This window comes from Anopheles coustani, chromosome X (assembly GCF_943734705.1).
Source record: "Anopheles coustani chromosome X, idAnoCousDA_361_x.2, whole genome shotgun sequence".
Taxonomy (NCBI): Eukaryota; Metazoa; Arthropoda; class Insecta; order Diptera; family Culicidae; genus Anopheles; species Anopheles coustani.
The window spans coordinates 8827327-8840185 of NC_071290.1; the positions used below are offsets into that span (position 1 = coordinate 8827327).

The window sequence follows — 12859 nt, forward strand, 5'->3', positions numbered from 1 at the left end:
GCGCAAGCATCGGAGGTTTTATTTTCGATAGTAAACATCATGCTCCTCCGGGGTACCGAGAGATCCTCTTGTGAATGTATATTTTAAGGTGCACATCACGGCCAAACACACCGTGCTTGACCTCTCACTCCGTCGTTCCGGGAAACGGGGTGCAACACAGGGTGTCATCATATTTTTTTATGGCAGCCCAGCTGGCTGGCAACCCATCGAGGCACCCCCTGGTTAAATAGTTGCTGACTTGTGAAGCACGCCTCCAAACCCGTTAACCGGACGGTGTTTGTTTTGTACAGGCATCCCAAAGTACCAGCTAAAGAAAGGGATAGAGAGAGCGAGAGGGAGAAAGAGAGACCGAAAGGAATATATATCGTCGATACTCATCTCTGGTTTTTACGTAACGGCGCCATAAAGAGTCATCACCTGATATGTGTTGCAGTGTGTAGCAGGTGTTGCCGACACACATTATGGCGATAGCTGTTGTGGTACGGGATTCGAACCCAAGACCCTCGGGATGCCAATGGACAACGCTACCCTTCGGCTACGGAGCCCCATTCCGTTGCCATCGTTCTAGTGACAAACAGGTGCTATATAGATTTCATACTGACCCCCGTCATTGGCGAAGCATATTGCGGAAAACAAACTTACGTGACCCGGATGCACACACACACACAAATATACACGCCCATCCCACGTTCTTCTGCAACTAATTTAACGCTCGAAATTAGCGATTAGGAAACCGAACGTCATGGATGGTTTTTTTTTTCTTCATCCATTTATTCACGAATTGCGCTTCGCTGGAGTGGAAGCTGACACTTTTCACACGTTCGCGAACGGGCGAGAAAATTAGCCGAGTGGTGGTCTGCACCGAAAGAAGCGGGCTACCGAGCGGAAAGCGGGAAAAGCAGCAGCGACCACCTCACACCTGTTCGATAATATGCCCATCACAGAGACGGGGCGCGTCTGAGCACGCAGCATCCTTCGCTGCAAATGCGACAAAAGTCACACAACGGTCCTAGGTGGTGGTGGTGTTACCGTCGATCTCTTATACCCCCTCCCGAGCCCGGGCACGGAGAAGAACGCAAGCACGTTGTTCTAGCCTTGTGTGCCAACATGCCCTCTTCCTACTTAGCGAGGTGAAAAATCGCGCATGAAAATGGGGCCAAAGTGCGCACAATAACATCCACACGCGGGAAATAACAGTGCATCGCCGTTAGCTGGACCTACTGGATGGCCATCCTCGTCGATAGGCAGAGTATATTAACCCATCATTATCATGGTGCTGCAAATTTCGACAGCTACCGATGCAGGTGAATATTTCCGCATTCGCGAGAAACACCCGACTCTTCTCTACGCACCATGTTCAACCAGTTTTTCAGCGAGAGAACCCCGTCGGAATTCACAGACATCGTTTAACGCCTCTCCCCCTCCGGGAGTGGGTTATGATTTCCCAAAGATAAATAACGGAAGCACCCGGTGCAGGTCTCCCGAGGTTCGTAATGGTTCCACTTACCTTATCGTCTTCTCCTTCGCTATCACAGATATATCCTTTGCCGGAGCTGCAGCGACTGCTGGCGTCACTGAGCCGGTCCCGCGAACTGTCCGGATCCCGCTGGGCCACGGACGACGTCGTCAGCCGCTCCGAGGCGCGCCCACTGTCGTCCGACGTGCCCGGATCGATGATCGAAGGTAGAGAAAGATTCTGTGGAGAGAAAAAAAAGGAACCACGGGAAAATTAGCATCAATGGCAAGGTTGGAAATAGGAAGGCGTCAGCCAGCCAAAAGTATTTATTTCTGCTGGGAATTGACCTAAGTAAAGTAACCGGGGGGTTATCCCCCCGGCAAGGAAACCAAATTTTCCTACCAGGAATCCGTCTTATGTATGTATAACGCTTGTTTCATAGTTCCGAAGCAAAACAAAATTGAGAAAAATCAATACACTATAACATTGAGGAGCAGTTCGTCATAGTTTAAAAATAAACATAAGACGAAAAACATTCAAGTGAAAACATCAGTACACTCAAGATCAATTCCTATTGCCAGCATAATTTGGCATTGGGGTTTAAAACCAATGTTTATTCCCTTTTTCACGGAATCCCTCAGTACCGTGTATCTTTTATTTTTTTCATTCTCAGTTTCCCTTGTTCAAAACTGCGTCAGTAGAGAAAACTTTTTGACATCTCACGGTGAGGTGAATCACATTTAAATTCAATCAAATAACTTTCAGTAGAAACGGGACTCGGGCGAAGGTGAACAAAGAGCGAAACCGCAGACATGAAGAGGAACCACAGAGCAATGTGGAGTGGAAATAACGTTACTTCCATAATAATCATCAATAAATAATAATCAATAAACAAATATTCTGTGCAATAAACGCAGGATCGAAAACCTACAGCTATGTTTCAAAACTGTGTACCTATTATACAATTGGTAAGTTACACCTTTCAAAATAAATGATAAAAAAAGAAGATAATGTTCAAAACATTTTGTGTAAGCTAGAAAACACTCTACCGGAACGCGTACTGCTTCAAATGATGAGTTTCAATCATCACAAAATGATAACCGTAAGTGAAAACAATTTTCGTCACAAATTGAGTTTGTGATGTTTGTCACATCACAATATAGTTTTGGATCCTTTAACAAATCGGCCATTTTTATGTACACAAATATAAATACAGGCGACAGTTACTTTGGTGAAACTATTTTAAAACAACATGATTAAGATAAACCCTTCATTCTCGGTTTTGCAACAGCCTGATGAAAAACCACTAACGGTAAAATGACGGCATTGTTGACAAATAAATGTTGGCAAATAAACAGCTGTCAAGGAACTGACAGATGCGCAGGAGCTAGGTAGCGAAAGCAACCTAGGTCCCGAGTTTAGCACGAAAGTAGTTGCGACCTAGGTACAGAGTTGATAGTAGGAACCCGATGCCAAAGGATAACGGGAATCAGCTGGGGGGGTCAAAGAACTGGCGGTCACCGGGTCAATCGAGAACGCGAAGAGCAAACGTGCAAAAGCATGATTACTTCCCCGATTGTTCTGCTTTAGTACGTAGTCATGAGAAAATGCAATTTTGTGTTATTTGTGTTTCGCAACCGTGTAATAAACCCACCGCTAACAGTGCGTTTTAAACATTTGCAATTCATCGGGGCAATGTTCACAGATGTGCACTCTTAAGGGGACTATGTTTACTTGATGTTGAGCATCTTTTATTCCCGAATGACTCTCCCGTTAACGCACCCTCGAGAGTAATAAAATGCACTCACCGAAGGAAGGAAGATTGCAAAAACAAGGAAACAAACCAAACGCCGTCGGAAAATGGTCCCTCCCTCTCCCTCTTTTTAGCACACCAACCACCAAATGGAAAATGGAGACGCTCTACCGACCGGAGTTGATTATTTCATAACCTAATTAACGCCACGCGCGGCTTCACTTCCCCGGCCAAGTGCCATTGTTGTTCGATGCAGTTTCGGTTTGACTCGCCAGCAACTCTTCCAATCAATTCGAAACCGGGCAGATCGCGCCCCCTCCCGCATTTTATTCCCCCCGGAAGAGGATAGAAAAGGGGGTTGAAATAGGAGGGGGCGATGTCGGGAAGCGCGGTGGACACGGTTAACTGGAGCTATCAATTAGTGCCCATTAAAGGGATGTTATTATTTTACAGGCGGCCCATAAACCCATCGTCGCTGCGTCGTTCGTTGTTCATTCGCCGCGTTCGATTTTCTGCAACTTGGTGTGCGTGTGTGTGTGTGTGCACTGCGCTCGATTGTTTATGTGTATACGGTGTCGGGTTTCACAAAAACCAAATTTATTATAATCACAAAGTTGTTTAAAAGTCGTACGCAGTACCGAGTGAATGAGCAGAGCTCGGATGCATCATTATTGGACCACGGCTTTGCTAATTAGTAGGCACAACAACAAACAATACATCTCCCTCGCCAGCCCGAGCGGGGGGGGGGGAACAAGCGGGAGGAGGCGGGAAGGTGCTAAAGTTCTTCTTCCGGAGGCTTTAGCTGTCAGCGGGCTTTTGCTGACGATTATAATTAATTACTCTCGGGCGAGCATCGTCGTCGTTGGCGTCGTCGTCATCGATCCTTCATACGTTTCCTTTACATCCTGCGACACACACGCACACATGCAGGAGCGAAACGCAATCTGTAAAACCGCGAAGCTGCGCTAATCGTATCGCTATTAGTGAGTAATCTCTAACCAACCAGTCTTCCGCATCACTATCTCTCTCTCTCTCCCCCCCCTCTCGTTATCTGCCTTTTCTGAGCCCTCCAGCACAATCCCCGCTTAGGGGTTAAGCGTTATGGAAATTGGATTAATGAAAGAGCATGACTCCCCCCCCCCCCTCCCAATCCGATCCCCTCCACCATCCCCAGTAGTGCATCTCCGGTGACCCTCGGGAGGCGGAGGTTAATCGGATCGCATTCGATGCCGATGCACACCATCTGGAAAGTACCGGGAAAGGCAACAACAAACGATGGTTGTACCCCCGGGGGATAACGGGAGGGGTAAATAGCAACAAAGAGATAGGGAGAGAGGGAGAGAGTGACAGCAAAAAAAAAACAATAAAAACGAACAAATAAACAAACATACGAAATAATAAACAAAACGCAAGCGTAACCATAAACGCCGGAGGCGCGCAACGACCGTGCCGTGAATCGATATTTTTAGACAGCGATGTGTACGCGTGTGTGTGTGTGTGTGTGTTTTTGCGTCCTGCTCAATTGCATATGCCGGCAAGATCTTCTTTTGCGCCCGAGCGCATGCATACTGGTCCTTCCGCACAAGTTTCGTTAAAATTGTTATTTTTTGGAACAACTTCGATACGCGTTTGATAAGTTTGTTTCTAACACCCTTATTAGTCGATGGTTTTAGAAAAAGAAATTTACATTTAATAGCATTTCATAATTCCTTTCTGAAAATTGGAAACTCGAATTTGTTTACGTTTTGCTCTATTAGTTTAAACGCATTTTGTTCTTTCCTCCACGTAGAACAATACGTTCATTTCAATACATGAAAATGATCAAATAACTGCACAAACAATTTTTGTAGAATTTTTCGTTATCAAACGAGTGAGCGGAAATTTTATGTCAAACCTGCGCTGTCAGAGCCCATTGACACTGGCCCATCGAAACATTGTAATGAACTGTCACTTTGAGCAGAAGTGATAAATTTTATTTAATTGCAATGAAAAATTGTATTGTAAATGCCTTTGCTAAGGCTGATTTAGAAAAGATTAGGCTTTGAAGAAAAAAGGCATCCTGCTGAATCAAAATCGAGTAATTGTGAAGAAAATAACGTAAGCGTGATACAATTCAACAAACAATTAAAAAAGGTTTATGCATTTTAAATAAGGGCTTGATTACATGTTTATACATGTAAATAAACGATATCAACAATGCACAAACACGATATGGGAATTATAAAACAAACTTTTTAATTACCACTGCCCTAACCACCGATAACGGTGTACTTGTAGGTATACCGCATGCTTAGCAACACTCGCTACAAGCAAGAGCTAAATAAGATGAAGCAGTATGTAACCAAGTGAAACACATTAATTTCACGTAGTGAATGAAGAAATTGTTTTTTGAATTGATATGTTTGATATGTGTTGAGCATCGGTATTTGCAAACCACTGCAAATTATATCAAGAAATGCCATCAACATTGATTTCCTAAAATTTTGTACATCTTCTTTTAATTATTATCAAGTGTTTGAACAAGAACACTGTTGTTCGTTTATTGTCATTGATTGTTCATATTTAATAAAAGATGAGATAGCCCCGGAATGGGTCGAAAAAAACGTCCCGTATTTGTTCTGTAGCAATCCCAAGCTGTTCAGAATGACAAATTGGTTGCAGTGTCAATCTGTACCATATGCTTTAATTGATCTATAAAAATAGTAAAATAACGCATCCATCAAATACGTTAATCATTCTGTAATTTACATATTTTCCCGTACAAGTGCCGACGATCAAACTCACGGGATTTTTTTCGCTTTTACTTCACATAGGTGTGGTTTTAGTTGTTTTTATTTTCAGTGGTTCACACATGTTACTGCAAACGTCTCGCTTGACGCATATTTTGTCCATCCCGATATTTACGACCAGCGTCGCACGCAATTAGTCTCGCGTTTAACAACCTTTCTCTCGGCACGCAACCACACGGTAGAGAATATGAGAACGAAGTAGGGCCTTAAAAATGGCAACAGAAAACCCTCAAAACTGCACATGCTGGCCAGATTGCAGTAACGCTCCAGCAGCGATAAAACAATACGAAAAGCGTCGAAGAGGACAGCCAGGGCCATGCACCAAAACTGCAACAGACGACACGAACCATGAACGACCGCAGAGACGGCCGTTGAAATTTGCCAAACTGTCGTGGAAAATGTTTGCCTTTTTACCCCCACCAGCAGCAGCAAAGAATCCAACCAACGAAAATGGTAGAACATTAAAAAATAAACCATTTCGCAAACCGGCTAAAAAACAAATCAAAACCCGAACCCACCAAACGCGACCAAACACAACAAACACACTGGTGAAGTATGTGTCTGTGTGTCCCTAGGGGTGGTCGATTGCCCAAGTCAGAAGAAGCAAAAGTCCCGTAACTAAAACATCGCGAAACAAACGGGAGAAGATGGCAAAAATGGTTAAGGGTGGGAAAGGCCGTGGAGTGGTTAACAAAAATCAGGTTATCACCCTGGGACAACGCCAGACCGTGTCCGGTTATCCGTCCGATCCTTGCCTTGCTGGGACTGTGGGTGTGTGTTTCACCCTTGCACTCGGTAACGCGGCCCTGCGAACTGGTGTCTGTGTCGTACGAAAATAATTAACGCACCTTCCCGATCCTGTCGGCGGCATCAGTTTGCCACTCAAAGGGGATATATGGACCGATTTTATGGGGTGACTTTTTATGTGGGCATTTTGCATTCATTCACATGCGCAACACACACCCCCCACACACACACACACACACACGCAAACGGTAGATCAAAAGAAATGGCAACCGAGCGCGACCGATGCTCGGGTCGACGATCTGCAAACCTGCAGAAGGAGATCCTCCTTTGCTGTTCTGCCGGAGAGGCACGTTGGGGGCTCTCCTCCACACGCTCGTAAAAACCGAAACGATCCTGCCGGAACACACAGGCCGAAAAATCGAACGACGAATGCCAAACCATCTCAGCTGGGCGCAAAAAGAAGTTTGCCAAAGAGTGGAGGAATTGAATGAACAATACTTTCTAGTGAACAACCCGCGTCTCACCATTCGTGAATCCATTTTTTCGCTAGCCGATGGAAAGACGCTAGTAAACCGTGTCCAATGTCTAGGGCATAAAAACGTCAAGTAATTAATTATCGTTTGCGAGTGTTATTTCAGGCCGCTTTTGAAGCAAATCTTATCGCGAATGGGTTTGGCCTTTTTGCACGATGGTGATGATCATAATAACAAAATAGACCTTCGAAATAGATTTTCATCGGCGATAGGAGCAAAATGTTGTCAAGATAATTGATTGGAGTAAGTCAACTTATCAATTGACATTAGTGAAGTTTTTCTAAAACTACATTTTGATAGTCTTACTTGTTTGAATATGTCGCTGGCCTTAGTTTATTCGAGCTTAAGCCATAACCGACAGAAACATTGATATTCTACTGTTGCTGCCGATTTTGCTGTCTTGGTTTGGCTTTAACATTATTGGAATAGATAATGAGTTTAAAGGTTTTCTCAAATACATTCGATTGCAAGGAATCTTTCTTCCGAAAGCGGGAGAGCAGTATTTGAAAGAGCTCCGTGTTGTTGAAACATATTATTATTTTGTTGTTCATTGTTGGAAATAGAAATAAACAAAACTACGGAAAGCACCATCAGAATTCCAATCAATATTCGATTGTAGATTGATCTTCTCCGCTTAGCAACTACGACCATATGTCCCGTCTCTTACAGAGTGATCGAACGAAAGAAATACTACTTCGTTTATTTACGTTTTTGATAAGTTGATTCCTACCTGTCGCAAAGATTACACATGCGGTTATAGAGCATGAAATCCAACATTGTTTTCGATAGATCGAGTAGCGTAATTCGATTTGGCTTCCAATCGGTATGTTTGTCTTTCTTCCATAAACGTCATAGTACGAAAAAAACCACATCAGCTGAACTCGAAAGACACGAAGTGGTTCATTTCGGGGTCAATCTGCCTTTGCCAATAAACTATCGTCCTTCGTTGGTTTACAGTTTTGGCCATAACGGTTGCAGTAATTCGCATGATAACAGTCAACTTTATGCTGCAGACAAACGAAATGCTACTCTAAAATATGTTTGCAGAGCAATTTTAGCTGTCGTTCTCGGTTTTTGAAGGAAAAATAGTCCAAATCAATCCTGTTTGACACCTACGTTACTACCCGCATGTAAGAATGAACATTTGATGCTGGTAAAAGGCAGCGCGCGGCAGATTCCAACGTGCGGAAGTGGTTGATTAGGTAAATATTATGCTCATCTGTTCCAGAAATCTATCACATCACAACGCCAATCCGCGTCCATTTTCAAACTCCACCGGTTCGTGTACGGTTTACTTCCGACTCAAAAACCTCGTCTTTGTAGCGGCTCCTCTAACGTTCGTGATCTCACGCACGGATTTAATTACTCCTGAACAAAGTCCTAGTCACTGAGGCGTAACTCGTTCCTTCCCAAAAAAGGGACGTCCCGGCAGTTGGCGACAAATGAGCCCGAGCTAGTGCTTTGCACAAAACAACACCGACATACGTCCGGATACTTACATGTGCCGCTGACAAGTGATGGTTATGTTGATGGTGTTGTTGATGGTGCGGATGTTGCTGTTGAAGATGCTGATGAAGATGATGGGTGTGTTGCTGCTGCTGCTGCTGCTGCTGCTGTTGCTGCTGCTGATGATGATGGTGTTGGTGATGAAGTTGATGGTGGTTTACGCTGCCGCCGTGGTTAATCGTACCGCCACCGGTCGGCAACGTGCTGCCCGGACCGGTGTTGTTGCTCGTACTATTGCTACTACCGCCGCTGCTGCTGCTACTGCTACTGTTGGTGCCGTCCGTGTTGCTACCGGCGCCCATTCCGGAACTGGCCCCGTTCACAGCGCCCAGCTCGTCACCGCCGTTGCCGGCTCCTCCGCCAATAATGCTGGCACTGCCGTTGTTACTTAAAGAAATGCTGCTGCTACTACTGCTGCTGCTGCTGTTGCTACCGTTGATGCTATGATTATTACTGCTACTGTTTACGTTGATACTACTGCTTCCGGTGCCGCTCGGACCGGTGCCGGTCGCATTGGTGGTACCGCCGACGACGCTGTTGCTTCCGGGCACCTTCTGTGTCGTGGTGGTCTGCGTCGCCGACGGATCCGGAGCACCGTTCACGCTGCCACCACCGCTATTGCTGCTTCCATTGCTACTGTTGCTATTGCTTGGCCCTGAACTGCTGCTATCACCGGTTGCCGCCGTCGTTCCCGCCGTCCCATTGCTCACGACTAGATGGTTCAGGTGGTGGGGATGATGGTGCAGGGGAGAGGAGTACGCCGATTGTTGCTGCTGCTGCTGCTGTTGCGGCGAAGGCGGCGGTGGATGATGGTTGTGGTTGCTGTAGTGATGGTGCAGATGGTGGTGGTGGTTGTGAAGGTGATTATGGTGACTGTGGTTGAGCAGATGGTTGTGGTGATTGCTGCCGGCGCTGCCACCACCGTTGGCGGCATTCAGTAGGCCTCCGTCGGGCGTCAGGCCACCGTCGACAACACCGGGATTGTTACTACCGGCACCACCGTTCCCACTGCTGGCGTTGTTGGTGGACACCGTGGTCCCGCCAACGCCGCCCGCCGAGTTCCCATTGCCACCGGCCTGTAGCGCCGGGTGGTGCAGGGTATGGTGCGGCGGGTGATGCAGCGGATGATGGTTACTGTTGACACCGGCAGCCTGGGACTGGCTGTCGCTGTTGATACTGTTGTTGTTGTTGCTACTACTGTTATTGTTGAGGCTGGCCACCGATAGGCCGTCGACGAGCGCCACCTTATCCGCACCGGCCAGCTTGGACAGCGTGGTGTCGATGATTTTCGGTGGCTTCTCCTCCTGCACCATGACTGTCGTCAGTTCCACGATCGACGACAGTCGCTTCTCATTGCGCTTGTTGGCGATTTTGATCGCAAACTGTTGAACGAGGAGAAGAAACAAAAACAGAATATATTAGACCACATTACCAAAGGATTCGGCATGCTACTGGTATACAGCGCTGCAAAGCACAGCACAGTTTTCAGACGAGTGAACTGCACACCTTCCGCAATACCTTCAACATTAACAAAGCGGAAGTTCTTAGAGTTTAAGTGAAATTCTTCTCAAATCGACCACAGGCTCCAAAAACCACCTCTTGCAATATCAGAGAGAACACTAGGCACATCAACATCAGAGGAACCTTTTGGGATATCCGAGAGGTCTAGTGGCTTGTCAATATCTGAGATACCTTATGGGATATCTGAGATGTCCTTTGGAACTTCAAAATCTGAGAGACCTTTCCGAGGGATATCCGAAAGGACGTTTGGCACATCAAAATCTAAGGTAACTATTGGGATATCTGAGAGATATCTAGGCACATCAAAATCTGAGGAACCTATTGGGATTTCTGAGATGTCATTTAGCCCTTCATAACCTAAGGTACCTTTTGGGATAGCTGAGATGTCCTTTGACCCTTCAAAATCTTAGCCAGGTCTTTTGGAACATCAAAATTTGAGGAACCTATAGCGGTATCTGAGAGGTCCCTTGGCCCATCGATATCTTAGGTACCCCTTTGGAATATCTGAGAGGTCTCCGTGATTGTGGGGATTCCATCTGCGAATGCCGCTTTGCTCAACCTACCTCGATATCCTCGTACGTTTTGAACGCGAGTATCGCGAACCCGTCGATGATGTCCTCCTCGAGCACGGGTGACGGTTCCTTCTCCTTGCGTTTCCGGCGCACGGGAGGCCGGTGCGGTTTCTCCCGGCTCAGCGGCCCGCTGTCCTCGTCGGCACTGTCGTCCGGATCCCGGTTACCGGTTGCGTCCGCGGCCGCATCCTTGTCCCGCTCCGCGATCATACGTTGGGCCCGCTCCCGTCGTCTGTTGCGCTGCTTGCACTGCTTCACATGTATTTCCATGGTTTTCCTCCGCTCAGCCCCGGCAGCGCTGCATTCTTTGTTGCATTGGTTGCTGCTGTTTGTGCTGTTGGTGGCGGCTGTGGTGTCGGTGGTGGTCTTGTCGGTCGCGTAGGCAGTTGACCGACAGGGCGACGACAACGAGGTGGGACTGCTCCTTCTGCTCCAGCTTTACAAGCCACTAGGTGAGCACGCAGAGCAGCTTCTTTTGGAACACAGGACACGGGCAGTGCGCTGAACCGAACTTGGTTGGTTCAGGTCACGTGCGTGCACACTTACACACACACACACACACACACTCACGCGCACCAACACCCGGAAACGGAAACACGGAACGGTCTACGCAATCACGGTGTGCGCTTACGCACCATGTGTAGGACACCGACGCACATACACACACCCCGGGTGACACACGCGCGCGCACACCTACACACTGGCCGGGCCTCCTCCGGCGTTGGCTCTGGGGCGTAACGAACTCACGCCAATTAACACACACACGCCCGTGCACACACACACACACATGGGCGCGCGTGCACCCGGCGTACACATTCACCTGGAGGCTGGCACCAGGGGGGGGTGGGCGAGGGGGAGGTTGGGGAAGGCGGGATTTCAAACGCAGGGAGGCACAACGAAGCCCTTCCTCTGCCCTTTCGCTCTACTTCCTCCTCCTCCTCCTTCTTCTCTCCTTCGTTGATTCTATTTTCTTTTTATTTTTCGCACACACCGCTTTGCCTCCTGTGCCCTTTTCGCTTCCTTGCTTCACACGCACACGCTGAACCTTCTGCCGAGCGAGTCGCGGGCGACGGCCGGTCGCAGCTGTTGTCGATGGCTCTGCAGAAGGTGATGCAGCAGCACTTGGCGGCGGAGGTGGCGATGGTGATGGCGACGGAGAGGGCGATGATGTTGTTGTTGGTGGTGCTGGTGAAGGTGGTGGTGGTGGCGGTGGTGATGATACTGTTGCCGGTAGCGATGCATAAGGATGGTCGCTTTCGCCGGTGCAGCACGCCGGAACACGGATGTACGGAGATCTCGAGCTTCAGAGCCTCCGTTTTACTATCCGCCTATTACCACCACCATTGGGCACAGCTCGCACCAGTCGGGAAGAGATCGTAGAACAAGACGGTGGTGTTGGTCGGTTGGTTGATTGGTTGTTGCGGTTTTGCGCTGGCGGTGGTTGTGATTGAGGTGATGATCGGAGGAAGCTGCAACAATATCAACAACAGCACGCCACTGGCTGCGCGCTTGCCACACAAAGGAAACGCACTTTCCTTCTCACGCAAGCACGCACACACATAGACACGCGACGCACAACAATTGGGACCGCTGCAAAGGATGCACACGGCGCACACACTTGCTTGCACTGCAGCTGCTCGGCACCAACACCGAGCGTGAGAGTGTGATATTCTCCCTAGGAGACAGTGAATGATGATGTGATGCTCCAGCGGGAAACACTAGCAGCCCGATTTTCCCCCAACGCTAAGCGCGACAAACAATGAAACGACACGCGCGCATTAATACCCGACGAACACCCACGGACGCATGCACGCACGCACGCACGCACGCACGTACGTACGCTCGCGGGCGCGCACGCACGCACGCACACTAGTTGCCCTCACGCAATGGCAAGGATTCAGTGCCCCAGGCCGTTTCGAGCGAAGGATTCGAGGTGGATTGAGCGGGAGGGGGGGTTTTGGCAAGCGAAACTGAAATTTTCC

The 12859-nt window shown here is 47.8% G+C and overlaps 1 protein-coding gene across 1 annotated transcript in view; it reads right to left on the bottom strand.

Moving 5' to 3' along the window:
* Positions 1-12537, bottom strand: part of LOC131269016 (protein encore) — a 102698-nt gene extending 90161 nt beyond the window's left edge. Inside the window, exons 1-3 of the mRNA XM_058271325.1 lie at positions 10869-12537; positions 8778-10166; positions 1508-1696 (exon numbers count right to left, since the gene is read on the bottom strand). Of these exons, the coding sequence (XP_058127308.1) occupies positions 1508-1696; positions 8778-10166; positions 10869-11147 (1857 nt within the window). The 5' untranslated portion in view covers positions 11148-12537. The remainder of the gene's footprint in view (positions 1-1507; positions 1697-8777; positions 10167-10868) is intronic.
* Between the last annotated feature and the right edge of the window lie 322 nt (positions 12538-12859).